Source organism: Anas acuta, chromosome 6, assembly GCF_963932015.1.
Source record: "Anas acuta chromosome 6, bAnaAcu1.1, whole genome shotgun sequence".
In the NCBI taxonomy this organism is placed as follows: domain Eukaryota; kingdom Metazoa; phylum Chordata; class Aves; order Anseriformes; family Anatidae; genus Anas; species Anas acuta.
The window spans coordinates 23383371-23411151 of NC_088984.1; the positions used below are offsets into that span (position 1 = coordinate 23383371).

Below are 27781 nucleotides of genomic sequence, written 5' to 3' on the forward strand. Positions count from 1 at the left end.
CTGTTATGAAGAGATCCCTTACTTTTGCCGTACACTAAAGAACTGAGAAAGACCGTTTTAATTAAGGTATAGTCATTCCAAACAACGTACAGAAAAATGTAGCGGTGTTCCTTTGGAAGTTGATTCAAAATGGTGTTTTTCAGTTAGTGTATCTAGGAGAAAGATGGCATTTTACTGATGGCATTAAATTAAATATTTAAGCTAACATTTAAAAACCTGTCAGGGATAAGGACTGAAGAATCCCCGTGCTGCTTCAGACCACAGTCCATCCTGCAGAGTATTGTGTCTCTGATGCAGGCCACAAACAGACATCTGGAAGAATCAGAACAGATAAAGCATGTGTGATATTTCCCCCTGATATTCTGCCATCATCTAATCATTTTCATTTTAGGGATTTTCCTAAACAGGCAAAGTGAGGCTGGTTAGGGCCAGTGAGGTCTGTTAGTGCCACCAGGCCCCTGGTGGCACCCCTTGTACTCTCATAGCCTTTTCCTTGGGTATTGTCAACATTTTTCTTGGTCATTCAAGTCTTTTAAATTAAAGTTTATCTGTTTGTAAACTGAAGTTTGTAAACAGAAGTTACTGTTTGTAATCTGTTTGTAAACTGCTCCATGATTTTTGCTCTTCACCTGCTGAAATCTTGGCAATTAAAAGTTAAAGCTCAGCGTGTTTTCTAGAAAACAGAGGATTCTTTAGTTTGCTTTTCTCATTGCTTTTGCAATGCAGTTTGCATCCCACTCACACTTTTAGATTCACTCAGGTGTGTGGGAAAGAAAGCTGACGGAACAGTAAACCCTGCTGCTTTGGCTTGGCAACAATTAGCATGCTTCAAACTTCCACCTTGTAGATCTGCTGGATTTTTTACTGAAATTGTATTTCACTTTGTTGTCTCAATTATATTACTTTCAACATTGTTGTGCTTGCTAAGTTTTCTTTTTAGCACTTCTACTGATCAGTTAGACTTTATACGAACCAATTAGACTTTTTTTTTTTTTTTTTAATACGTCAGTGGTTCACTTCAGGCAAATGGTGAGAAAGAGCAGGCTCATGATCTGCCAACACATTATGTTCCTACTCCTTTTCATGAAGATTGCCGCCCTCCAAAAGGGAGCTGAGGAATGCACTCACAGTGCTGCCAGGAACTCTCCATTCTCACAGTAAGAAAAGACCCATCTCTTGCACAGAACTGAGGTGTCCTTTAGCTATACCTCCATTCCCTGGAAGCATTGTCTCTGGCTTAAGAACCACAGCATCATGCCCTTACCGCCCTCAGTTAAATCTCCAGGTGCGCACATTGAAAACTAATAGGGAACTTTTTGGAGAATCAGGTTCTGAGGTAGTGATAAATGTTTCTCATCAGATATTAGATTCTATTTTTGACTTGCAACCTCCTATGATTAGGATCAAATAAATGAGCCCGTTACAAAGGATTGTTCCTTACCACTGAGTGCAATGCAGAGAAAGTCTAGCAAAATCTGAAGCCTACTGCAATGAACGTAGTATCTGTCTGCCAGCCTTCCACAATGTGGAACGGTTTAGATAACAGTGACTTAAAATCCCTCCAGCTATATCCAGCACTTCAGTAAACAATGTGAATGAAAACTCAGTCGAGAGATCCGTGTTTGTTCCCTAAAGACTGCCTCCACAGCAGCAGATAGTTAAATGCAGATATGCATGAGTTAATTCAGAAAGTAGTATACAAATTACTCACAGGGGGAAATTTAACTCCATAACCAAACTATCAAACTGCCGGAACAGCTGTTTATATCGCAGTAATACCAGAAACCTAACCTAAAGCTGAGACCACATTGCAACTAGTGCAATTCCTGCCCCAGGAAAATTACAGGCCATTTTCCAGTCAAAGTACACAAAAGGCATGAGATGAATTAGCCATGGTGAGAATAAAAGCAAAACAAATAGTAACAATACCTGGCTTTTATGTACAGCTTTCAATCAGAAGGTCTTAGGGTGGTTGATCCTATATTGTCACACAGACCTTAGTGCATTTATCTTCTGGTCAATTTCTGCAGGGAGATACTGTTATTCCTGGTTTCTTTATGGAGAGCTATGACTCAAAGAGACACAGATATTGCATGTGAAGTAGGGAACTGAACCAAAGTCTCTCTGCTTGTGCACTACATACTGCTCCCCAGAGAACTTTCTGCTAGTTGCTGCTCCCTAGAGAACTTTCTGCTAGTTACTTAGCTAATGGAAAGGTATCACACCGAAGTATCAAGGGAGAAATAGGTCCTTGAAAGGGATTTGAAAGAGGATAAGGTAAGAGTTTCACGAATTTTCATGTGATTTTATTTCATATACACGACAGAACAAGCATAGGGGTGCACGAGGAAGGAATGAGCAAATAAACCAGCAGTGATAGGCAAAAGATCATTATGAAAGTATTAATAATCACACAGATAACAGTGTTCCACTTCAAGATTTCCATAAAGCTGACTGGTGCCATCAACCTGCAAAAGCTAATCACGAAAGTAGGTTGTGTGTGATAACAAAGTAGGCCTCAACTGTGCAAGGTATTGCAGTTCACGAAGTTGGAGTTACTCTGAGCAGGTCGCCAGCCCACCACTGCATTGCCCTGCGCAAATCCAGTCACACTGGTGCCGTCTCTGGTAGCAGGTGTGTTGTCTGTTGGGCCCCTCGCTACAAGAAGGACATAGAGGTGCTTGAGTGGGTCCAGAGAAGGGCAACGAAGCTGGTGAGGGGCCTGGAGAACAAGTCCTACGAGGAGCGGCTGAGGGAGCTGGGCTTGTTCAGCCTGCAGAAGAGGAGGCTGAGGGGTGACCTTATTGCTCTTGATAAGAACATTAAAGGAGGTTGTAGCAAGGTGGGGGTTGGCCTGTTCTCCCATGTGCCTGGTGACAGGACGAGGGGGAATGGGCTTAAGTTGGGCCAGGGGAGTTTTAGGTTCGATCTTAGGAAGAACTTCTTTAGATGTAGAGCTTAGGGATATGGTTTAGTGGGGACTGTTAGCATTAGGTCAGAGGTTGGACTCGATGATCTTGAGGTCTCTTCCAACCTAGAAATTCTGTGATTCTGTGATTCTGTGGGGGTGACTTCATTCTGCTCTTCATTTTCACCGCTATTGGAAAGCAGCCTGACACATACACATACTGAAGCCCTATCTTGCAGTTTTAGCTGTTGGTGCTCAGTGCAGATAGAGGTGCTGAGGCGCAGGCTCCCTGCCCCTGTCAGCAAGGCACCTGTAAGCTGAGGGGAGTAAGCAGGAGGGAGCACTCTGTCACCCCACTAACCAGCGCCTTCAGCACCCCACCCACGCCCACGCCACCACGGAGCGTTTCGTAACGAGCTGAGGCGATCCCCGCTGCGGGGAGCGGGCACCCGGCACGGGGCTGCCCTGCCGGGAGGAGCCTGGCGGGGACCCCGCGGGCCGCCCCCGGCCCCCGGGCTCGGCGGGGAGCGGGGCTCGGCGCCTTCCGCCCGCCTGACCCCTCACCCGGCAGCGCTCGGCGGCACAACACGGAAGCGCCATGGCGGCGGAGGCGGCGGGAAGCGGCGGCGGGTCCCCGTCCTCCGCCCGGCGGCGGCTGCGCATCATCTCCGGGCACCTGCGGGGCTCGGGCCGCGCCGCGCTGTCCCCCAGCCCCTGCAAGGCGCAGGGCGGCCCCGCCGGGCCGGCCGCCGGCTCCATCCCCAAGAAGCGGTGGGTGCGGGCGGCGAGCCGCGGGCTGCCCGCTGCGGGCGGCGGGGCGGGGGCGCGGGGGGCTCCGCGGGGGGCGGGCGGTGAAGGGGCCCTGTGAGCCCGGCTGGACACCCGGCGTGTGCCGGCCCTGCCCTGCCCTGCCTGAAGTTTGGGCTGCGAGCGCCTTGCGTGCCCGGTGGCACCTGGGAGCCCAGCAGCTCAGCTCACGGCAGGGCGAGCGGCAGCTCTGGGGTTCATTTCGCTGGTAAGTTGTGGTACTGGTGCGTGTAACTTGCCATGGTGAGGCTCGCCTCTCAGGTAGGATGGTCCCGTGTTTATTTCACGATTTCCCCGTTTTCAGATGTGGATTTCCGATGCACGCGTTAGCTTGCAGTCCCACAGGAGCATCTTACGGTCTGGGTTGTAGCCAACCTGTTCCTCTCCATCAGGCTGTGCACAGGCACTGGTCTGCTCCGGTAGCCTTTGGAGGTGGTCAGGAGGCAGGCAGGGCAAGCAGCGGGTAAGAGAGTTGATGTTCCTTTGAGGAAAATCCCTTCAGCCCATGATTTGCTATGAACCTCTTTTCTCAAGCAAGGGATGAAAGATCGAGGGATGGTCTGAATTATTTTAACAGATCATTAGTGGCCCAAGCTGAGCTTGCTGCTTTGAGAGGACTGGGATGTAACGTTTGACTTCATGCCTATGACAAAGTTTGAAAGCCTTTGATATCCCCTCCCGCTGAGGGGATTTGATGTTCTTGCAGGAGATGCATCAAGAGCACTGCTCACCAAGAGAAATGGGTTGTTCCAAAATCGTTGGATTCCAGGTTGAGTTTTTCTTTGGTTTGAGCTTAGGAAGAAATCATTGTTTCTGAAAAATACCAGTTTAGCTAGTTCTAATGGATTTCCTTTAAATGACTTCTCATGTAATTTCTACAGCCAGTTCCTGCATCCTTGAAGAGCGGCAGAAACATGCTTTTGTGAAGATGCGTATGACCCTAAAGATAGCTTCTTTTGTGGAAACGCAGGCATGGTGACCTTACGCCTGTACTTCTTCTACAAGTTAAGGACATTGGCCTCCCATACTGCTATTCGCTGTAGGAACGTGAAGAACTGATATTTCTGCACCATACAACTTGTTCTAGATTAATAATGTTATGTTGCTTCAAGGAATTTATGATCAAAGTGAAACAACTGCAGGATGCTTTGTTGTGAGGGTGTAAAGGAGCTGCTAGAAAGTTTGATGCCCATCATAGGTGCAGCTGTCTTGATGTATCTAAAGCCCAGCATTTTTTGTATGTATGGAAATAGAACCTTACAGGATCTGTACCTCTTATTTTTAGGTGTTCACTCTGAATGTGAGATCTAGCTGAAACGTATTTCAGGTGGTAGGTGTTAAAAAGTCTGTGATACTTAAATATTAGCTTGGGTATGAGGATCTAGGTAGAGTTTTTATTTCAAGATAATGAGTTTTGAAGTGAGTGATGGGAGGGTAGGGATAGGGTGGAGATGATTCTGTTGCCTGTAGTGATTTGGAGGTGGTAAGTGATGAATGCCAGAGTCCTGTTCCAGCGACTTCCAGCTGATCCGGAGCTGGCTGACCCATTCAGAAGATTGGGAACGTACTGGGCCAGAATTCTTGTCAGTTATAGGTGGGTCTGAGTGGCTGTCTTGGTGGCTGAGATTACTTGGTGAAGATGGAGAAGGTCTAGGGGGTCTGGAATATCCATGGACAGGTGGGAAGGTCTGTGAGGCCTTATAAATTGAAGGCTGATACGGGAGTTGAGAGGACGTGGGAGGGATAGGGTAAGATTTCAAGATGGAAGTTCAACTATGTTGAAAAAATAACATGGTTTCTGAAGTTGTTCACCTTAAAAGCATTAAATTCTAACAAAGGTGCTCTTGCTTGAATGAGAAGGTAAAGAAATTACTGGGATGGAATTGAAGAATGCTACAGACTGACTATAACAAATATCTGAAGCTTGCTGAAAGTAAGGAATTTTTAAAAATCAGCTTATTAGCTTTGTTCAGTCAGTGAGAGGTTTAGTACTGGACTCTCTCAGCATTTAGTTAAGCTCACTTTTGCCTGTGTGGTAGTTTTACTTGGGTAGTGCAAAGACACTTGTATAAGGCTAGGGGCTATGATGGATGCAATGAAAGTTTTCCCAGAGTTCTTTGTATGGACAGAAATATTTGGCAAAAGTATAATTAACAGTCCTTGTTTGAATATACACTGATATAAGTCCCTAAGCAAAACTGATAACAACACAAAAAAGCACCTCTTAAATGAAAGCTTGGAGAATCAGGCAGGGAGACAGCCTGACCTCTGAGGTCATGTGTCGGGTGTAAGAGGCTAGGCCTGGAGCTCCTGCGGGGGTTTTGAGGTGGTGATCAGGCATAAAGAAACTTGAGTGCTAGAGCACTTGTTTGAGTGTATACAAGCTGTAGAAAATGTGTTAGACCTGAAAGGTTAATAGCTGAACTTGCATTTCAGGCTGTGAGTACTGAGCAATGGAGCATGCAGAAGATAAGCCAGTTAAATACAATAGGTCTTTGAAGTGTAAAACCAAGTCTAAGGAGGTTGGATTCTTTGGTTAATTATATTTTACTGAAAAGGGATTGTGCCATGTTCTGTGCTTGATCTGCTCTGGAAACGCTTCTTTATTTCAATTCAGAGGTGTCTAGACCCCAGTGAAGCTGATCTTTCAATAACAGAAGACACCTAAGTACTTTAACTTTGTAAGAGTTGTGTCTTTAGGTCTTCAAGCAGGTTAAAAGGTCCTGAAAATGCTTAAAATAAAGCTTGAAACTTGTGAACTGCTTCTGGAAAATACTTGGTCTGTATAGATATTTATACTTCCCAAGTGTGCAATTATTGCACCAAGTCATAAGTTACCTTTAGGCTTGAAACAAGTTAATATGTACCAAATTTTATATCGATAACGAGTTAATATATTTTTTTTGCAGTCTATTCAGTTTAATAGGGCTTAAGTGTGTATCTTTGCATAATTGCAACTTGAGAGAGACACAATATTGAACTTGGCAGCTATTTTTCCTACCTCTCAGGGGAAGAATAATGAGAATTTCAGAAACTAATGTGACATCCTGTGTTAGGAATATCCTGGAGACAATGTTTTCATAAGTTACTGAAAAGCTCGACTGAAAAATCTGGTAAGCGTAATTGACCTGGAGATGGTACAGTGATGCTGTGTGTCTTTAAGCAATATTACGACAATCCAAACCCAGATGCTTTCTTCCTGCGGTCTCCTATTAAATCTGTCTATGATGCTTCAGCTTTTCTACCTATTTTGAGCTATCAGTTTAATTTTTCCTAGCAAAGCTTCAGCCTAGGTACCTAGGTATTCTTTAGGCCGGTTGCATCTTTCCTGTAGTGTTCGAAATAGTCAAAGCTTTTGACAGATGCTTACACCAGATCTATATACAACACTCTCCTTGTGTTGTATTTCTTCTGCAAAGTAGAAGACTTGCTATGACTAAAAAAAACCTGTTCTAATACTTATCCTGTAGTCACTAGACACTGACCTGTAGAAACACTGCTTTCTTGTTGACAGTCTGAAGACGATGCTGGTAAGGACCTTACCCAGCCATTTTTCATCACCAGTGAGGATAGGAAGGAGAGTATCTGAGTTTCTGTGGGTGTTCACCTAATTGTCCCTGCTTCAAAATAAAAATGCCAGTGAAGGCAAACCAGTATGTTTGCAAGTTGATGTGTTTAAAGATTACAGCACGCTTCTTATTTTATAAAATTACTATTATCAAAAGGAAAAAAAATCAGAAAATATAAGCTACATTATGCTTAGAGGAGCATCCTCTTGAAGGAAGGATGCACTGTAAGTGTGCTGTATGAGTGGAGAGCCTTATGCACAACAAGAGTGGAGAGATGTTACTTCTTGGTACCATTCCAGGTTTGAATTTTATTAATTCAATGCTGCAGTGAAAAGTGGGGGTCACAGTTATAAATTGCTGTGTGTCTAAGCTTTAAAAAGTTGATGGGCCTGCTAAAAAACTTACTAAAATCTTGAATTGGAAAAGAATTCTTCCTTAAGTGTTTTTTCAAAACTTTACGTTATACTGGTGACTTTTGGTGACTGGTAAGTCCATTTTCCTGGTGAGACTTACGCTAAAAATTTAGCAAATGGAGCAAAAAAAGCACTGACTTTCCCATCTCTTTGTGGGGAAGCTTTTCTCCGGTGGGATGAAGAGAGGTTTGTGGCTCTCTTATGGTTGTTACAGGCACACTGTTAACTAGAATAAGCCAAGGGGTGAACGTACAGCCAGCCATCTGCCCTTTAGCAAGTTAAAACCCAGGCTGCTCAAGGTAACTTGTTAACATCAACATGCCTTTATCTAGACTTCTGCAATTCTTGCTGATAACAATGATGACAATGCCAAGCAGAACGTGAATCGATGTATAAAGATGCTTCTTAACAAGTAACTTCAAAGAGGGATCATATCATCAACAATACTGAGACACTCCTTTGCAGTATCCTTTTTGTGTCATGTAAATTTAAATGATGTCTAGTGCAAATGCTAGTTTATAATTGATGAGGTAAACGTGCATTATTCTAGTTCATCTGTAAGTGCTGTTCTATGAAACCTACCCTGAATGAAGGGCTTGATTTGTGATTTCATGGTTACTGCATTCCTTAGGATAGTTCACTGCAGTTGGTAAAGAAGAATTCCTGGTATTCACAGGAATACACATCTATGCTCTTATGAGTACTTTAAAACTTCTAAAGACTTCTTGTGTAACAGTTTTTATTCTGAGCTAAATTCATGATCTGTTTAGATTGGAGACTGAAGGATGATAACACCAAAGTGTAAGGTTAGCAACAGAGGTTGAAGGAAGTCTGGGGAGTCGAGGGAATGTTTCATAGATTCAGCTTTTCTTCTGTAGGTATCTGAAGTTCATTAAGCAGCATCAAAATTTTGTTTGAAAGGTTAGATTCCATATGTGACTTGTTAAGTGTTCGTAATGGCACTAGCTTTTTAGGAAACAGTGTTTTTTAAGCAAAACTTGACATTAAGCTAAATCCTAGCATAGCTGGCTTCTGAGCTTAAGGTAGTGGAAACTTTAGGCAAAGAAGGAAAGGGCTGGTCCCTCTAGAGTCTTAAATCAAAGTGCACGAGCCTGTTGCATCGAGGAAGGTGTGGCAGTTCACAGGAGGCTTTTGTGATTACATCAAAGCAGGTAATTGCTTGTTAAGGTTATTGCTTGAAGTATAGGAACAGATAAGGTAATCTGATTCTCTCACGGAAACACTAGCCTGATTAAAGATGTCATTTGCTGTTGCATATGAAGTTGCATTTGCCTTCAACTGCTGTTATCTAAGTAGTCATGTCTTTGAGCAGATGGCATGTAAGAAATGTCAGAATTGAATTAATTTAAAAATCAAAAGATCTAACAGAATAGTTATTATATCAAGTAAACCAAAGTGAATGTATTAATTGGTTAAATTTTACTAGAAAAAATGTGCAAATAAAAGTGTAAAACATGCTCAACGTATTAAAGTACAATATATAGATTATTATGGGAAAATAAGTAGCTACTTCTGAAAAGCAGAATTTTGTAGATCAACTTCTTGATATCTACTGAGGTCTGAACTCCTGTACAAGAAATTGAATGTAATGTAGTTAAACCTAAGATTTGCGTAAGTTGAATAGAACAATCTTTGCTCACACAATAGACAACAATAATTACTTTGACTTCCTAGAAACTACTTTGACCAGGAGTAAACTAAAGACATCTGCCGTGTGTGTAAGAGTTGCAGTCAACAGGAATTTACTGTAATGTTGCTATACATCTTAGTAGAGAATAAATAATGTGAAATATTAAAAATCAGTTGTCGGTTCAATGTGATGGACAAGCTTGATGGATGTCTCCATCGCCTTGTTACATCCAAAAGTTGTTCTTGTATGCAAGCCTTCTGGGTTGATTGTATAGGCTAAAAAGTATTCTTTAGTGGTTATCTGATGCATTTGCTATAGAGCATGCTAAAAATCCTCTATGTGATGGGTAAAACAGTCTTGTCCAGGATCTGAGCTTGTTTTACTTGAAAAAATAAACAGCATACTGTTCATTTGTTTGAAAAGTGTTTAAGTGCTTATTCCTTTACTGCCTGGAAGTAGCCATGTGCACGTCTTTTTGCAGTAGAGCAGTCCCTTGAAAGATAAAAATGAAACTGCTATTGACTGAATTGACATGTATATGGAATAGAAATAGCTCCTTTAAGGTAGTCCCTTGCATAAGAATCATCATTTGGCTAAGTTTGTACTGAGTAGTATAGACATAATATCTTGACTTTCTTCATACTGATTATAGTGTTTAATCTTTAATTCACTTAATTCACTAAATGACATAAGCTTTCTACAAGAGAACAGTGGAGAAACACCAATTTCCTTTTTCCTTGGGGCTTTGCTAATTAAAACATGGTGAAATGTGGAGTAATGAAGTAGTTGAGGCTAGTATCTCCTTTTTTTTGGTCAGAACAGTTTTAAACAAATAAAAAAAACCACACAACACTACTCTGGAGTACCTGGTTCCTTCAAGTCTTTTATGCCTAAAATTTTGTCTACAGTTTCAGCTTATGGTAGATGTAAACTACTGTAAATGTGAACCCAGGTTCATGTTGCTGTGCCAGGTATTTAGCAAACAGAATAGCAGCTGTATTAGGTGTATGTGCAAGTGCAGGGGTTTATCTGGAGCGCAGGCTGCAGAACCTCAGTGTTTCTCAATTTATAAAAACAGGCATTTTATTTGACTTGAGAGCGGTTACTTCTGGTTTGCTGCAGGGGAAGGCTCGGTGAGAGGGCAGAAGTATGACGAGCACAGCAGATATTCCCTGCCTGCAGCCTGTCATTCTTCTCCGGATAAATAATGCTTTCACAAAGCAGTTCTTGAAGTGGTTCCTTGGGCCACGTTCCCTTTCATAATTTCCAGACACCTAATCCTAATTTACTGCTGTCTCCGGAAGCTCTCTGGAGCGGTTTGCTGGCGTAGTGGTTGAGAGGTGTGCCTGTGTGACCCACACAGGCCCGTGCCCCACAGCAGAGGGAGGGCAACCTTATGCGGTCACCTCAGGAGGTTCAGAACCCTCTCCTGTAGGTGTTCCGAGTTGGTAGCCAAAAGTCCAGCTGAGGTGAGCCTTGAGTTGCTGTTTGGGTAACGTCCTGCCTTGCAACTCCTTACACAGCACTGTAACACCACACACCTGCTCCCGGCCTCGCAAGAGCGCCACAGCCAGGAGGACGTGTGCGTTCGTGTGGCGACATGAGGCAAGCAGCCCGTGCGAGCCCTTCCGGCTGCCGCTTCAGTCCCGTTCCCAAGATCTGCTGGCTCTTGGGCAGCACAACAGGAGTGGTGTGTGTGGTGCTTAAAGGCAAGGCGTCACCTAATGATTGAGTTGAAAACCCTGGTGGGTATTGTGGGGAAATCACTGTGGGCGTTTTGGCTCTGCTCCCCCTGAGTCGCATTGATGGGTTGGACGGCACCGTCTTCCATACTGCTGTAGGGTGGCTGCACTGAAGAAAGTAAGAGAAATGATCATTGTCCATTTAGCAAAGTAGTCTGTTTCAGTTTGAAACAGAAAGCACTAGATCTTCAAGTTCTTTGGTAGAAGGCCGAGGGAGTTCTGTTGAGGTTTGTGTGCTTGGACAGTGTATCTGTATAAGGCAAGGAGTTCGGCATTGGCATTCTTCACTAAATCACCTGCTGCTACTGAAGTAAAATTCAATGATTACTTTAACTTGGTTCCAGTATTTCACTGAACATAATTTTGTAACTTCACCATAAGTGGAAAAAATGCCTGCTTCTGATGTTATCAATGTGTTTTAAACCCACCCTGGAAGATAAAAGGCTATAATAACTGTTGGTGATATTTTTTCTTTTAAAAGTAAAAACTCCTCGACTGTCAGTTCTCTGTATTGTGTGTGTAGTTATTTGGTGTATAGTTATGACATGAATTTGGAACTACTGAAAAATCTCATCAATGTTGTAATTTCCATGGGAATTAAACTTTTGGACGCTCAGCTTCTGTACCTGCTGGAGGCCCTGTGCTGCTGCTTCAGCTTTCTAGGGAAAGGAAAACATTTTCAAGCAGTCATACTGCCTGTCACTAAAACATGAGATTTGGAGAGGGCTGGCAGATGTTTTAGTTCAAATGCTTGGGTCTGGAGGACTCAGCCTGCCCCGGCTGGGGGAAGGCTGCCACCTCGTGGGCTTCTGTGCGATTTTTCAACGCCTTTATTTTATTTATTGTGTGTGCTGTGGTCTGCACAGCTTCCTGCCTCGCGTCTCTGTGGCTATTCAATAGGCATTTCTTCAGAAAAGCGAAGAGATGTTTTATTTGTTGAAAAGACTTTGCTGTTAAAATGTAAATATATATAAATTCTTATTACATCGAGTCAAACTAGTGTTTCAATGCTGCCCATTGTAATGAAAGTGAAATGTTTAAATTCAGTTAACCTAAGCACACTGTTTCCGCAACACTTGCTCCTGTTGTCACTGTTTCCATGGTAACTTTTTTCTTTCAGGTTTTTTCCTTTCAGGCAATATCATTACTTATTTTACACATATATTATGTGTGTGTATATGTAAGTGTGTATACACAATACCAGAAATGTAAACCAAAGCTTGCTTTTGACGTGTTGAGCACTTCATCCATTTCTGTACTGAAATAAGCATTTCAAAGTTAGATGACAAGGAAGAACCGGTCACTTTCTAACACTTCTGGCTAAAATAGTCCATATATGTCAAAGACAAAAGTAGGGTTAATGAGCTTGACTTTTTGTTGAAGTCAGTGTACCTGAACAGGAAAGCTGTCATCTTTAAATGAGACAGCTTGGGCACGATATAAAGCTTAGCAGCACGGAGTTTAACACTTGTCATTATTCTTGTTTTAGAGAGAGGCCATGTTGCTTACCAGAGGCCCTGTCATTTATAAATTGGAGCTGAGTAATCAGACACTTTCCTTTTATATTCTGGTTTTGTAGGCTTTTTCTTTAGGAAGCCACATGCAGTATTTCCTCTAACTCCGTGCAGCGTAGGCGTGAGGTGCTAGGAACCACTGTACGTAAATCAGATAGCGGTTCCCAGATTGGCAGTGCTCCCTGGTGTGATGGATCAAAGGAGGAAATAAATGTCAGATGACTCAGTACAAAACAACCCTTGCTGCCTCCAAACGGAAACCTCGGAATTGCTTGGTATAGCACTGAATGTAAAAATTAGATGTTTGCAATGAACTTCCTATTGTATTTACCTGTCAGGTGGTACAAAGCTGTCCATTATGCCGGGGAGAATGCCCGACCTTGTGGTAGGAGGTAGCTGAGATGTTTCAGAACCTGCTGTTCTGCAAACATGTTAACTGTTGTCTTAGTTTTATGTAATTACTCTCAACACACCACTAACGAGTTGTGTTGTCTTTCAGAGAAAACCATTATATGCTTTTTTCATTCAGGAATAGTTGATCCTGAAAACTTATAAAATTTGACTTCTTAACCTCCGTTTGGTATTTTAAAACCTGATGAAAGCACCAGGTGCTTTAACACCAACCTAGGAAAGCAGGGCTGCAGGAAGGGCAAGGAACAGGGAACAAAGTCAGCTTAGCAGAAAGAGCTCCTATGTGGATCTCTGCTCAGGGCCCTAATAGTGCCTCCCCTGAATTTGGGGAGAGGTGTCTGACCCTACATACATGAGGACTGGTGGTAGTTTCAAAGCTGCACTTACTTGCTTCATATGTCGGCAGTTCCTTTAGAGCCTGGTCCTTTGTGTCTTGATCTGTCTGATCATCTTTAGCTTTGTTGCTGCTTTCTCTGCCCTGTTCCATGTATCACACTTAGCAGCTTAGCAGCACTGCCTTGAAGGAGCCACCCTTCAAAAATAGGGGGAAGTTGCTTAAGCCTTTCTCAAATTTGGTTTATTAATATCAAGTCTATTCTGATTTTACGTAATTTGATAAACCAAAGAGATCGGGTGTATAGAAATACTCCATTCAGTCACCAGAGGGAGAAATCTTGCCTTGACAAAGACTGCAGTCCTAGACACTGTTTCATCAAACAGTTTAATTTGGCTGCAATTTTAGTCAATTCCTCAGCGTGTAGGAGCAACGTGCACTGGCTGTTTGACAAAAACGTATCAGTTACCAAGTACTTGAAGTTCCCTGTAAAGCTTGCTTAAGAAGTGCTAAGCTTGTCAAAGGCTTGTTGAAATGTCGGTTTCAAACAGCTGTACTAAGTGTCCGTGTTTTCTTCCATTTGATTCCTTAAATGTCATGTGTACAGGCAGTTTGAAGAAAATGGGCTTTGATTAAGGCAAGTCTAATTACAGCACCTGTAGTATGTCAGCAGCACGTTAGTGTTATCTCTGTAATGAATGCCCTTGGTAATTGATCAGCACCCAGTTACCTTGCATGTAAAGCTGGAATTAACTGCCTTGAGGCAGAGGTTTCTTTGAGTTGCAGGGGTTTTTTTGTTTGTTTGTTTTTTGAAATAGTCATCACTGATCATTGTCAGTATGCTAACACTCTTATTTATATAAATATTTTTTCTCCTTTAAGGCAAGAACTTCTGAAGTGGAATGGATGGGGATATAATGACTCAAAATTCATATTCAATAAGAAGGGTCAAGCAGAATTTACAGGGAAAAGGTAAGCTGGAAACTTATATCACTGGAGTAAAATATTTAATGTAGTAAATTATTTTTTTTTTGAAAAGAGGTTAAAAACTGCACTGTTCAGTTAAGCTGAAAGCAACAGAAAGCTTCCTCTATCTCATAGAATAGGTCATTAGTTCTGCACTTAACAGGTTTACTGAATTTTACACACAGCAGTGAAACTTCCCCTGGAGGAGTGGAATCAGACCAAGAATCTGCACCACCACCTAAAGATTTAGGAAAACATGCAGCAGTTCTGTGGAGTTGTGCCAGTTTTGAGAATCTCATGAAAGTCAGCAAGTTACTTTTCCTTAACTTTTGATTTGTTTTAGGTTTTTTAAACTTTGTGCATGGAGCTACTCTATCCTCCTAGTTTTAAAAACAAAAATTCCTCTACAGCTGTGTGTTTTGTGGTGGCAGCATACATTTTTGATCTATTGCCTGCCATCCCTTTATAGAGCAGGTTTGTTTTTCTGAGAAATATCCATTTCAGTAAATACAGCATTAATTCTACTTCAAGATCTCTTTACTTTATTCCAGTGTATTTTAAGTCTGTCACCTGGTATCTTATTGTTCCCTTTTGCCTGAAAGGAAAGGAGTCTTGCAGTCTTTTTAGTTTAAAAAAATAATAAATATGCTTTCAGTAAGAGTAAAAATAATGATGATAATGATAAGGAAGATCAATAAGTTTGCTAGGGTACCGTCCTTCAGAAAAGTTCCTCCTTGTTCTTTGAGTTTCTGTAAACTAGCATTAGCTAGTTTGAATTGCTGCAAAAATCTATCTCTGGTGTTGAATACTAATGCTGAATCTCTTAATTTTCAGGCCCAGGTTAAAATGCAAAGCCTTAACTAAGGCATGAGTTCACTGTATGCTATTCAGGGAGATCGTGGCGATCTCTCCTTTTGCCAGGATTCTAGCCCTTGTTACTCTGTCAGTCATGCTTTCATCTGATATCTTTAGTTTATCTGGGGTAGGTTACGCTGCACAGGAAGAATTTATGCAGGGTAATTTGAAAGAGGTAAAGGTGTAGGGCTAGGCATAGGGGAGAATGGTGTTTTTTCCCCTCACCTGCATTTTCTCTAACTGTATGAGAAAGTATTAGAAAGGCCTTGCTGGCCCCCACCAGTGTAGTTTGCATGGAGTAGTTCCTCTCAGTGATGAAAGAAAGGTGGGGCTGTTTAAAGAAAGAATGGGAACCTGGCTTCTGTTGATCATTTGCGATTTTAATCCAGTAGCATCTGTGAAGATTACGTTGGAGATGCCTTTTAGCATCTACTCTTGCTGTTTGCACAAGACTCAGTTGTATCCCCTCCTCTACTTTCCTTCCATGCTGTGAGGAGTCCTGGGCCCTTTCTAGTCTGTGCTTGTAAGGCCCCTTGGTCTTTACAGCGGCTGTTCTCTGAAACCTCTCCAGCTCTTTGACATATTTTTGGAAATGCAGAGCCAAAAATGTGCACAACACTCAAGATGGGGATGCACCAGGGTTCTGCAGATCAGTGTAAAAAAATAATCTGTCTTGTTTCTCATACCTGCCTTGATGATGCATAAATGAAGATGCCTTGATTTTTTTTTTCCTCTACTGACTACTAGTCTAGTTTAGCAAAATATGCATGTAACACTTTATTTGTTTATTTGTTTGTTCTTGTGGTTACATCACAGCTCATCATTCTTCATTTGTCTGCTCAGTTAGGAAGGAGCTTGGAACCTTAAAAATACTATCAGTGTGCTATGTCTGCCTGAAAGACCTTAGTATCATTCACCTGTTTGGAGAGTCCACTGTTTGTTCCAGATCACTGATGCAGGAATTAGGTAAACTGGACCAGTGTGTGACCAGTGTGTGGCCAGTTGCACTCCTGAGTCTCTCTTGGACTCAGGGCTCAATAAGCCCTGACCTTTCAGCCTGAAGAAGAACCTTTCCTTCAGTACTGTAGCAATGTATTTTCTTTAGTAGCAATTGAGGTAGAACCCCTGTGGAAATCCAGAGGGGTGTGTTCACTGCATCCCCATTATTCACTTTCTTTTCACACGGTCGTAGAGCTCGAGGGGTTAGTGAAACAGGAATTCTCTTTATGGAAGTTGTGCTGACTGTCCCAATAGACCATGCTTATCTATCTGTCAAATGATCTTTATTACTGGCTCTACTATCTCAGCAGAGGTAGAAGATACTTGTCTGAGCAAACCCGTTTTTCCAGGGAGGAAAGTAAGGTGTTTTTTTTGTTTAGTGTTTTCAGGGACTTCTTGCACAATCAACATATGTACAAAGCTTACCCCTGAGTAACTAATTGTAATTGTGTTTTGTGCAGTAAATTCAGTAACTCTCTCTCTCCTGGGACTTTTGTCTGTCTTGAGTTAGTTGTTAGATTTCTGTTTGAACTTATTCAAGGACAAATTAAAGGTAAGATTACCTTTGTAAGCTAGCTGTAGCAATAGGTAGGCAACACCAAAAACTATGTCTAGAGAAGAAATGCCAAGCTGAGACAAGGTGCTCTGTACCACTGCAGACTCACAATTTACATTAAACTTTTGTCGTATACATTTGTTGCTTGTTGTGCTTTCCTGTCTACAGAATTCACTTACCTGTTCTGTATGGATATGATGATACATAACAGCAGTCACAGGAGGGATCACAGAAAATAGTCTTCCAAGCTGAAGAGTCCAGCTGAATTAAGATATAGTTGTAGCCTTTCATCTCTAGTGATACTTTTTTGTTTGTTTGTTTATCCCAACGAGGTGAGCCGGAAGGTAGTTAAGATGAGGAAATAAAAGGAATTGTTCTCTTTGCACAATTGATGACTTAATTGTAGCTGAGAAGGACAAGGTCATAACTGGATAGTCATGGTAATTAAATAATCCTGGAGGAAAGATCCATGGGGCCTAATGCAGTGACGTTATATACTATAGGATAGTCAACTGCTGAAAACTCTTCATACAAAAGGAGGGGCTTTGTTTTCCTTTTTTCAGAGAGTGCTTGTGCATATATCATAAACATGTGCAAGGTGTGCAGATGTATGCAATTAAGTTGCTACCTCACTAGGGTTTGAGTATGGGACCAGCCTCACTTGTTCTTTCATTTGATATGCATGAGTATAACAGCTCCTCTGTCCCTTGTCTTGTAACTAACTCTTCATCTGTCACATGGCTAAGCTCTTGCCAAGGGGTTGTGACAGACACATTTGTGGCACTTGATGGGTTTTGATGCATTTTGAGGATGAGAGAGAAACCTTTGACTCTGTTTTTCTTGAAACCATTCTAAGGTATATTGAGCTGGGTTTGTGTGTCTGAGGTTGCTTTGGTTTACATTGCAATGTGTCTGTACATACATGCCCTCTGTCTGTAACTGACTTGTAAACTATGACACTTTCTACATTACTGGGAGATCTTTCTTAAAAATGAAGATGGGCGGGGTGGAATGTCTGAAAAGCCACATGCTACAATTCCCAAATATCACAAAGGAACACAATTTCTAAGTTGTTGACATTTTCTTTGATTTTTGTGTGAAGTATAGGATATAAATAAAAATACGCAGTTGCTTCTGCTCATTTAGTTTTCATGCTTTGCAGACTTCTTTAAATCCATTTTTTCATCTAACTTAGTATTTGTGCTTATGTAGAATCAAAAGAAGTGTATCTGACATACATTCTTTTAATTGAAAATGACCCTGTGTAATATTGACTTTTCAGGTACAGATTAGGTGGTATGGTATTACCTACTTTTAAGGAATGGATAGAAAAAACCTTTGGAGCAAGTCTGGAGCACAAAACTACCTCTAGAGTAAGTAAATAGCTGAACCAGTTCCTTTGAACGTTAGTCGTGGTGATTGTCAAAAACAGATTGTTAAAGATGATTCAGCTGTTTGTCCTGAAGATTGCCTCCTATATAATTGATTTAAATAGTGTATTGTAACACTTCAGAGTTGCTGTTTGGTGTAGAAATATTACATGAAACTTTCAGTGATTTAGCTTGACTTGTCATTCTACATCAACTGGTAGTACTTTAATTGGACTAAATGTCTCCTACACAGAGAGGTTTTAGTTCTTGTTTGTAGGCTGCTTTTTAAGATTGTAGAAACTGTTAGCCTAGATGGAATTATTGTTTATGCAACTGTAATCACCCTTTGTGATGACAAAGGTGGAAGATACAGTAACATTCAATTGTACGGTGTTTTTAGTGTATTTGATGTTATCCAAGTTCTTATTTGACAGTAATATTTTTCCACACCTGGATGCTGAAGACTGACTACCAGAATACCTAAGATTGAACTGAATGTTTAAAAAAACCAAAACTGAATATTCTGGGTTTTCTGAAGTATACATATTATGCTTTTCAAAAAGAATAACTCAACTTGGAGTGAGGTCATTTTAGGAAGAATTCCTTTGAGGCTGCAGGCTTCTGACTCAGTAACTGCCTAAGCAGCATGGGAAGCAGGCTGTGCTGTATGCTTGTATGATGACTGCACAGTGACTGCAGTGACACTGCTTCGGTAACAGTTTTTTAGCCATTACTTGAGTAACTTGAGTTCAAGATTTTGTTTTCTCTGAAGCAGGTCATCTCATTGGGCCTGAAAACTTGAGCACTTCAGTCTTCTGCTAGTCAAGCCATTCTTTCATCTGCTATGACTTGAAGTCTTCCCATGTGACAATGTATTTCAGAAATCTTTGTCTTGATGGGTTTGTTTTCCTTGACTGAGGTTGGTCTTGACTGGCAGGTGCTCAGAGCAAAATTGCTTTAATTCACTGTGACCAGTGGTCCTGAGGGCAGTTGTTCCCTTCCTACATGTATAGAAAGTACAGAATAAGCAGAACTGGGGGACTAGGGCAGATTCTTGAATATTATCTTGATTCTACAACACATCCTGAAGAGCTAGTTCACAGGATATCTGCCAGCAGTGTGTATCTGGACTTCTCATATCTATCTTCTCATAGCTATGCTCAGGTACTACTGCAGGTCCCATTTTCATGTCTTTCTGATAGCTCCTGGTTTATATTTCAGGTTGTCATACTGTATTGGTTCTCACCATCTATTGTCATCAGAGCATAAAGGAGCTCTTGGCCCATATGTCCTTCTGTCTCAACTCTTCCTGCCTCTGTGCAGTAGGACTGCAGGGTTCCCTGTTGCATGCAATCTTTCTGTTGTAATTAACAGTAGTAAATGTAGTTGCTTTTCTGATGCTCAAGGCCAGATGACATTTTTTCCTTTTCAGTCTAGACTTATTACATACAGCAGTTTAGACCTGGTTCATGTAGGTTTCCTGTCAAGCCGTTAAGTGTATAAATCTTTAAAATATCTCAGTCCCATAAGAATAAATAAAATTATTTTTGCCTGGCATTCTGCATAGGATTTATATGAATATTAAATTTTTGGTCTTGAAGGTGAAAAATTAGAGGACTAGAATGCTTGCAAAAAAAAGAAAAATCAAGGTACCTAGTTATCCATGGGGAAATGCAATAGCTTTAAGTAGTTCATCTTCCTCCTGTTGAAAACCGAGATATTCCAGCATTTGATGTTCAACTTGAAATGAAACAAAATGGTTCTGTCTACAAAAATCCATGAAGAAACAAGTTTAAACTAGAGAACGTAAGCAGAGCTAGCAGGGATTTTCTTTACCAAAGCGGTTTAAAGGTCTTTGTTCATTTCATATTGCTTTGTTTCTCATGTTTTCCAAGTTTGTTAAGAGTTCTGCTCCTTGGGTTAGCAAGCAGTGCTGTGTGAATCTGCATTAATAGCAGACTAGCAGGAGCTAAGAGCAGCAATCCAAGACCTGACTTCCCCTCTGTTTATTCTGACTGGCCCCTAAAATCACGATCTCTTAAGAGCAGCATGCCTCTCACCTGAACAGCACAATCACTAGCTTCTATATTTGTAGGTGACAGCGTGAATATGTTGGAGGGAGAAGCCTTTTTCTCAGATAAAGCCCTTTCCTCAGATGTCTGACACCTTAATTCAAGTATAGTATCACCCTTAAAAAGCTGCTCAAAACAGCATATCTCCCTTTTCCCAGAAGTAAATCATTATTAAAACTGTGTTTTCATTAGGTCATGTGCCCCGTATGAAGAATGTTAAAACAAAGACTTGGCTATCATTTTGTGCCCCTGAGGCTTCATGAGCCTCATGAGACATGAACCTAACTAATTCAAATATTCTTTCCTAAGTGATCCCTATAAGTACTCTTAATTTCTGTGTAACCTTATGTACTTTCTTCTGAGGTGGACCCTGGTAGGCAACCTATTCATCTCATTACTTGAAAATTCTCCTTGTGAAGGTTAAATCGTCTTTTCTTCAGATCTCACTGCTCTCTGGCCCATCCCGTTCAGAACAGACTGCTATAGTGGCAGATGTGAGACTATAATCTTTTTTTTTCCCCTCTCACTGTTAGCTTGGTAGCTGGTGCTATCTTCTAAGCTTTTATTTTAGCAAACCACCAGTTACATGTTGGCAAAAAGTGTGAGCACTTCTGGAGGCTATATGCAGAACAAAGAGGAGTGAAACTCCCTATTCCAGGAAAGGAAACTTGGATGTGTGGATATATTTATATATAATAATAATATATATTTTTATATGTGAAAGGCTGAAAAACTTTTTTTTTCCAAGGAGCTGATCAGGACCTCTATCTAGAGGTTTTCTGAAAACACCTGCATGTTAATGATTGCACTAGTATTTTATGAAGTCCTGCTGATGTGTGAGGTCTGCTTAAAGCATTCCTGTTATATTAGATCAATCACACTTAAATTTCTGGTGTGTGACAAAAGGAGGGGAAGTAGGTTGGTAGAAACAGAACTGGAAGTGCTGGAATCTGAATAGTATATGGTGGCCTTAGTATGTATTTCTCTGTATTGTAGGAGGAATTTATGTTCAAAAAGGAATTTTGACCTTATCCTTTCTCAACAGGAGAGTCTTTAGTCCTATTCAGGCAGTTGTTTTTCTTGAATTCTGTAAAACAAAGTATTTTGTCTAAAATGCCCTCATATGCTAGTTCATTTCCCCAAATCTGTTAGGAAGAAAAAGGGTAAGAATGCACTACTGGAATAAAACTTTGTGTGCATCTAGTCAGCTGAATACCAAGCAGGACAAATGGGATCAATGGCTGAAGACGAGGAAAAGAACTTCTGTATTTCTAATCTTAAATAGCTACATTTTGGTATCAGTTAGTGGCAAACTGTTTTAATTTTTTTATTTTGTACAGAAATGTGATAATAGGGAGCCTACCCTTAATGAACATGTTTTCTTGTATCATAGGCATCCTTAAATGTTAATGATGTACCTCCATCCATTGTAAATGAAGAATTTCTTCAGGATCTTAGAGCCACTAATATCTCATACTCACAGGATGCAGAAGATAGGGTATTCAGAGCTCATGGTAAGAGAACTTCATTTATATAAGTGTACTTTAGATGCTTCCTGTTTCAACTTGTTAACTTATTGTTTGTATTTCAGGTCACTGCCTCCATGAGATATTTGTTCTCAGGGAAGGAATGTTTAAGCGAATTCCTGATATAGTTGTATGGCCTGGTAAGCTTAACTATTTTTTTCTTCTTGCTTCTCAACTGTTTATGAATTCTTGTGCTTTCTTGTCATGGGGAAGCTATCTTTTGTTCATTGACTTCACTCGTCTTTAGAGAGCCTAAAGGATTCACTTCATGAGGAAGTTGAATTCGTTATTAAATATAGTTGAAGTTTCAGATGAAGGCTGAATTTTTGACTTGAGTAACCTCAGCATATTGAGAACTTGTATGTGCAGCAAGAATAGTTGTCTAAATGACAGCCTAAATCTTGTTTTTAAAGGAGAACGTGATGATATGAAGGTAGTGAAATGTTCGTAGTAAAGAATTTGGTCTTAGGACATGCAGTTCTTCAGAAGTAGTTTAAAAAGTATGACACCTGTAACTCCAATCAGAACACTTTACAAAGGAGCATTGACTCGAAGAAATGGCAGTGCAATCTGAGTACGGGCTAGACCCATTTTAAATAGAATAATCACTAATGCTGTTGTAGGTAAGAACATGTAGCAGAAAATAATGCTTGATTTTATCTAGTAGAAGACGAATATTTAAACTGGTAAAACTTTGTGCTCACTTGTGTGAATTTTCTATTTGCAAGTCATATTTCTCAGGTCACTGGGACCTACTTTCCATGTGCTGTTCTTCAGTAGCTAATGAAAAAGGCATCAGGTCTAAGTACCTAAGCTGTATGAATCCAACTTTTTTTTTTTTTTTCCTTTTATTACTTTCTGAAATTTCAATAGCTGCACTGTATTAGAAACCCCAAGATCACTTTATTTAGGAAAACAAAATTGCATGGGAAGGATAAAAAGAGACACTGTAAGATGCTTCTGAATATTTGAGGACAGTTACTGACATGACAGCATTGGTGACTATGAACAGTGTTCATTACCACTCCACTTTATTTTGTGCAGCTCTGAAAGCAAATGAAGTAAAATGACTATATTGGTTTATAGCTGATCTGTATGGCCAGAGTTTGTAAGCCTATGTAGTCAGGTCTGCTTATTCTCTGCTGTTTGCAAAAATTCAGGTGCATGTAGCAGCTGATCTTTATTTGATGGTCCTTCTCCTTCCCTGTGCACATGCGTGTCTGCTTCCACCCTTGACCTGATGTACAATACATTCTGAAAAAGTAAATTTGACCAGTAGGTCTACTTTTGAAATGGAACGTCAGCCAGGAAAAAAAAATATTTGTTCAGCTCTCAAAAAAGATTAATTTCACTTAAAAGAGATTGGACAACCTATTTTCAATAAAGCTTTGAACTTAACTTGTTCTCCAAGATACCTCAATTGTTAACTGTGTGGTAGCCTGTCTTGCCATGAGAATTGCCAGAAGGTCTCAGTCTGTGAGCAGTGACCAAGTCTATAGTAATTTCTTTATAGTTTAGATGTGAAACAATTCTACATTTACTGTAGAGCTTTGCTAATTTTCGGTCCAGCCCTTTAGTGTCTAAATCTTTGAAATGTTTTCCTTTCTGGTGTCAGAAAAGGAGCTGCTAAGTATCTAGACTCTGATTTTTAAGCAACAGTAAGAAGCACAAATCCTCTTTTTAACTGTTTATTTGTTTTTAGTTTGCCATGAAGACGTTGTTAAAATTGTGGAATTAGCATGTAAACATAATCTCTGCATAATACCATTTGGTGGTAAGTATTATTAAATCTCAGATCTGTTTAACATCACCAGTGCAAAAGTATTCTACTGCAGTTCAATTAAATCTGTGGTTTTTGTAATATATTGTATCTATAGTTCAGAAGTTAGATCTATTAGTACATTGAGTGCTGTCAATTTTCTTATCTTGCAGTATTAAAAGCTGATCTATTTAGTTTAGCAAAAGTTAGTAGAAGTGTAAAAATCATGAATATTAGGGGTGCAAGAGGAGAGATTATAAGAGCTTAAAATCTACCTCTGTGCTTGGAAGTCTTTTATGTTGAAGGTATTTTTTGGATACATTTCTTGTGCTTTGTTCCCACAACTGTAAATTAGTTTGTTCATCAGAGTGCAGTGTATTGTTGAATCTCATAAGTCCATGGAGGATAGTTGTCAGATGCGATTTTGCAAAATTGTGAACCATAATTCTAATTTCCTTTTAGACACTGACCAACTTGGAAGTTAGAGTAGATGTCTGTCTTGTAAAGAGTTTTCAGGAAACGTTCCGGGTTTTGTAGAACATAAGCAAAAGCCTGTATAATCTGGGTCCTTCTCAGTCTAAATAATTTCTGAGGAAGTTCACTTTATTAATTGTGCATGGTTTTTCCTCTAAACCTGCAGAGGTAGTGTGAGTTACCTGTTTTTGATTTGGACAGCAGGTAACATGGGATGTTGGCTCTCACAAGCTTATTTCTGTTAAAAGTGTTTTGTTAAGAATTCTGTGTGATAAGTCCGTGCCTTTGTGCTTGTGCTGCAGGCCCATTTAGGAAGGATGTTTACTATTTGAGAATATAAACATGTCATTTCAGCTCCATTAGTTTGATATGATGCTTGTTTCTCCCTAAAACGCTTGCCAGATACACTTGGAGAGCTGTATGACTGCTACAAATCATCTTTGGTACCAGTAAATGAGTATAGGTGAGAGCAGCAACATTGACTAGCTCATGTTCACTGACCGGGATACAGGAAGATCTTCAGGTTTTGTCCAATCTGGTATATTTAACTACGGTCAACTTCTGAAGCTATTGTAGGGGTTGGTATTAAAATATCGTCTTTCCTATTATTGGAAACAAAGATGCTGCACCTGAAGAGTACTGGTGTTTTATTAGCTGGCATCATCTCTGTACTTGCCACTGCTTGTTCTTCTCTGTAGTCTCTTTTTTCTTATGGCTTTTGGAGTCTTTGAGAAGCCAAAGGCTTCTTGGACGCTGTTCTGCAACATGCAATGAAGATGCACTAGAAACCGCCAGAAAAGTTTGGTATTTGTTTTTATTCATCCATATTTATAGTTACACTCTTCCAGTTTGTTTCTTGCTTTCAGGTAAGTCTTGCATTCCTAAATTAAGTAGACCTCTTCACTTCCACCTAGAAAGTGGGCTGTAGTGCCCTTTGTAGTGCTCTCAGAAGAATACATAGAAACGGCTATCTCTTTCTTGGGTGGTTTCATTTCTTATCCCTCCCTGCTTGTAAATTCTGCTCCAGGCTTTAGAGCAGCAGATGAGATGGTCACAATTTCATGGCTTGTTATCAAGTGCTGTTAAAGCCTTCTGTTTGCTACAGTGTTGCCTTGATTTTGTGAAACTCTCAATTGACCAGGATAGCTTTAGAATATTAATCATTAGCTTCAAACGGGTAATTTCAGTGATCTTATTTTATTAAGCTCAATGTTACAAATGAGGGAGAGAAGGATGGGTATGTGGGGAAAAGGTTACCTGTGAATTTTTCAATTGCAATATCCCTTGCATATTTTCAGGGGGAACAAGTGTCTCTAGTGCCCTTGAATGCCCTGAAGAAGAAAAAAGAACAATTATCTCACTGGATACATCACAAATGGTATGTCTCTTTTCTAGGGGGAAAAAAATAGTTGAAATTTCTTTCTTTGTTGAAGAACAAATATGAGATGGAAGTATTAACTTGTACCATGTATGATTAAATTAGTGCTCCTTCAGTTACAGTGATACTTTGTTTAAGCTAGCCCTGTACTTTATATGACCCGTGTACTTAGAGTAAGAAAAAAAACCATCCTGCTGTTGAAGCTTCTTCCGGCAGCTTTCTTTAAATCAAAATCAGAAGAAGGTGCTATTCTTCTATATTGGAATTGTCTGAATTAAGTGAAAGTCTAGGAGGAAGCTGTTTGTTCTTGAAAATTATACTGTTTTTTACAGACCTAAAGATATACTTCAACAGTGAAGGCTGATAAGATGGTGTAATATCTATAAGTCAAACTGCAGTATTAACTTTTTTAAGAAATAAAATAAAAATGTGGGTTTTGTGTAGATAGCATCGCGAGAACATGAAGTTTTATGGCATTCCAGAAATTAAGTTTTGTAAAATTTAGTCCTAGTACTCAGCTTTCCTTTATAAAGAACCTTTGTAGTTATAAAATGACCATTTTGTGGTTATTTCGTGGTTACATAGTAATGAGATGCTTCAGAAGCAGCTCTGTATCTTTTAATGTAATTCTGTACTGTTTCCTAGCACCTGCATTGCTTATTAACTCCTTTATCCTTGAAGGTAGTACCTGGGTTTTGCCTCCCTTTTCTCTGCTTATTCCATGATGGTTGGGTTAAGTTAGTAGCTTCTGAGTGTTTCTGGCTACAAAGTGACTTTTCTTCTACAAGGCAGTTGTGCATTGAAGGAAACTCTTCATGCGCCTATGGGGTGAAATCCAGAGTACAATATTGGTTCAGGCCTTTGTTTGAACTTACTGACTCATCGCCCACAGCTTTGACTAATGTCTGGTTTGGGGGTGGGAAAGGAATGCACTAAACTCCTGCTATCATCCTTTTGTGTTGGCTAGACATGTAATTATATATATCAGGTCAGGAAACAGACTGCTTTTTTGAATGCTTCTTGAATAATGCTGCCAAGCAATTTTTGTGGTCATTGATGTGGAGTGAAAATAAAGAAACTAGGGTGGAAAGCACTCCCAGGGCAATTAAGTTGATCAGACAAGTTTTACTGTTTTAATACGCAGTTAATGGTTATCTTTGTATTACATGTAGGGTCTGTGTTGCATAAAAACTCATTTATATAGCATCTCAGATCAGTTAAGTAGTCCATGTTGAAACTGAAAGTGTTTTCTGAGTAAAAACAGCTGGCTATTGAGGGGAAATAATTGTTTTAAAGTTAATTGTTCATAGTTTAAGCTGGACTACAAAATTTGCCACTTCAGGAAGCAAGGCAAACTGAAGCTAGAGCTGTTCTCCTTCTATGCAATATAATAATGCAAAATTATACAAGTGCCGTAGAAGTGATTTGGAGCACTTGCAGGAGCTCCCTGTATCTTTTCATTGTCATGAAATTTGTTGATTTCAATAATAAACTTCTCATCTGACGTCAATTTGGGCATACATATAAAAACAAAATCTGTCTTTGAGTAAAAGGTGAATCATCAGTCTTCTGCTGTAGTAGACAGTTCTAATGCAACACGCAGCATGTAGTTCAGAGCATAAATACTATAAGCATTAAGAAATAGTGATTTTTAGCTGTAATAAATGGAAACTGCATAAATGACTGTAGAAGAACTGTATCCAGAAATCTGAAGAAGGTTGGACAGTGTTGTTTTGGCTAATGAAGCTTGATGTATTTTTTTGTCAACAAGTCAAGGCTTAAGTTCTGTATAATAATTAAGGCTTCTGAAAGATACTGAAGTTGAATAACCAAACCGCCAGCAGTTTTCCTACCAAGTCACTGTGTGAATGTGTAATATCTACACTTAGTATATATATACTAAGTATATATATACTAAGTGTATATATATATATATATATATATATATAGTATATAGTATATATATTATAGTATATATAGTATATAGTATATATATACTATATATATATACTTAGTATATATATACTAAGTAGCACAACGTATATATATACACTAAGTATCTACACTTAATGTGTGTATATATATATATATACTTAGTATATATAAATGTAAACATGTGACTCTTGTGGTCCTTCAGATAGTAATTCTTGTTGAAAATGAGTGATATTAGCTTTATTCAGGAAGACAGACATAGTACATAGTACGCATACTATTATTTTCATTTCTATGTTGTCATGTTAATATATTCTTACTTTTGATTGGCTTTCCAACAGAATCGGATTCTCTGGATAGATGAGAAAAACTTAACAGCGTGTGTGGAAGCTGGCATTGTTGGACAAGATTTGGAAAAACAGGTATTTTTTAACTTGTCAAGCATTTAGTATTTCTCCATAACATTCTTTGTTGTTCCTCATATCTTGTCTAAATTGCTGCATTACATACATGGTTATGAACATTATGTGCATAGTTAAGGACCA

General features: G+C 39.9%; 1 protein-coding gene across 2 annotated transcripts in view; it reads left to right on the plus strand.

The window, feature by feature from the left end:
* The first annotated feature begins 3339 nt into the window (after positions 1–3339).
* AGPS (alkylglycerone phosphate synthase) overlaps positions 3340–27781 on the plus strand; it is a 51197-nt gene continuing 26755 nt past the window's right edge. The window contains exons 1-8 of one of the 2 annotated variants that reach the window (XM_068685774.1): positions 3340–3679; positions 14232–14321; positions 18008–18098; positions 21561–21681; positions 21759–21833; positions 23396–23467; positions 25225–25304; positions 27578–27658. In XM_068685774.1, coding sequence (XP_068541875.1) covers positions 3507–3679; positions 14232–14321; positions 18008–18098; positions 21561–21681; positions 21759–21833; positions 23396–23467; positions 25225–25304; positions 27578–27658 — 783 coding nt within the window. In that variant the 5' untranslated portion in view covers positions 3340–3506. Of the gene's footprint in view, positions 3680–13851; positions 13987–14231; positions 14322–18007; positions 18099–21560; positions 21682–21758; positions 21834–23395; positions 23468–25224; positions 25305–27577; positions 27659–27781 lie in introns of those variants that run through there. The other variant, XM_068685775.1, reaches the window with a different exon arrangement.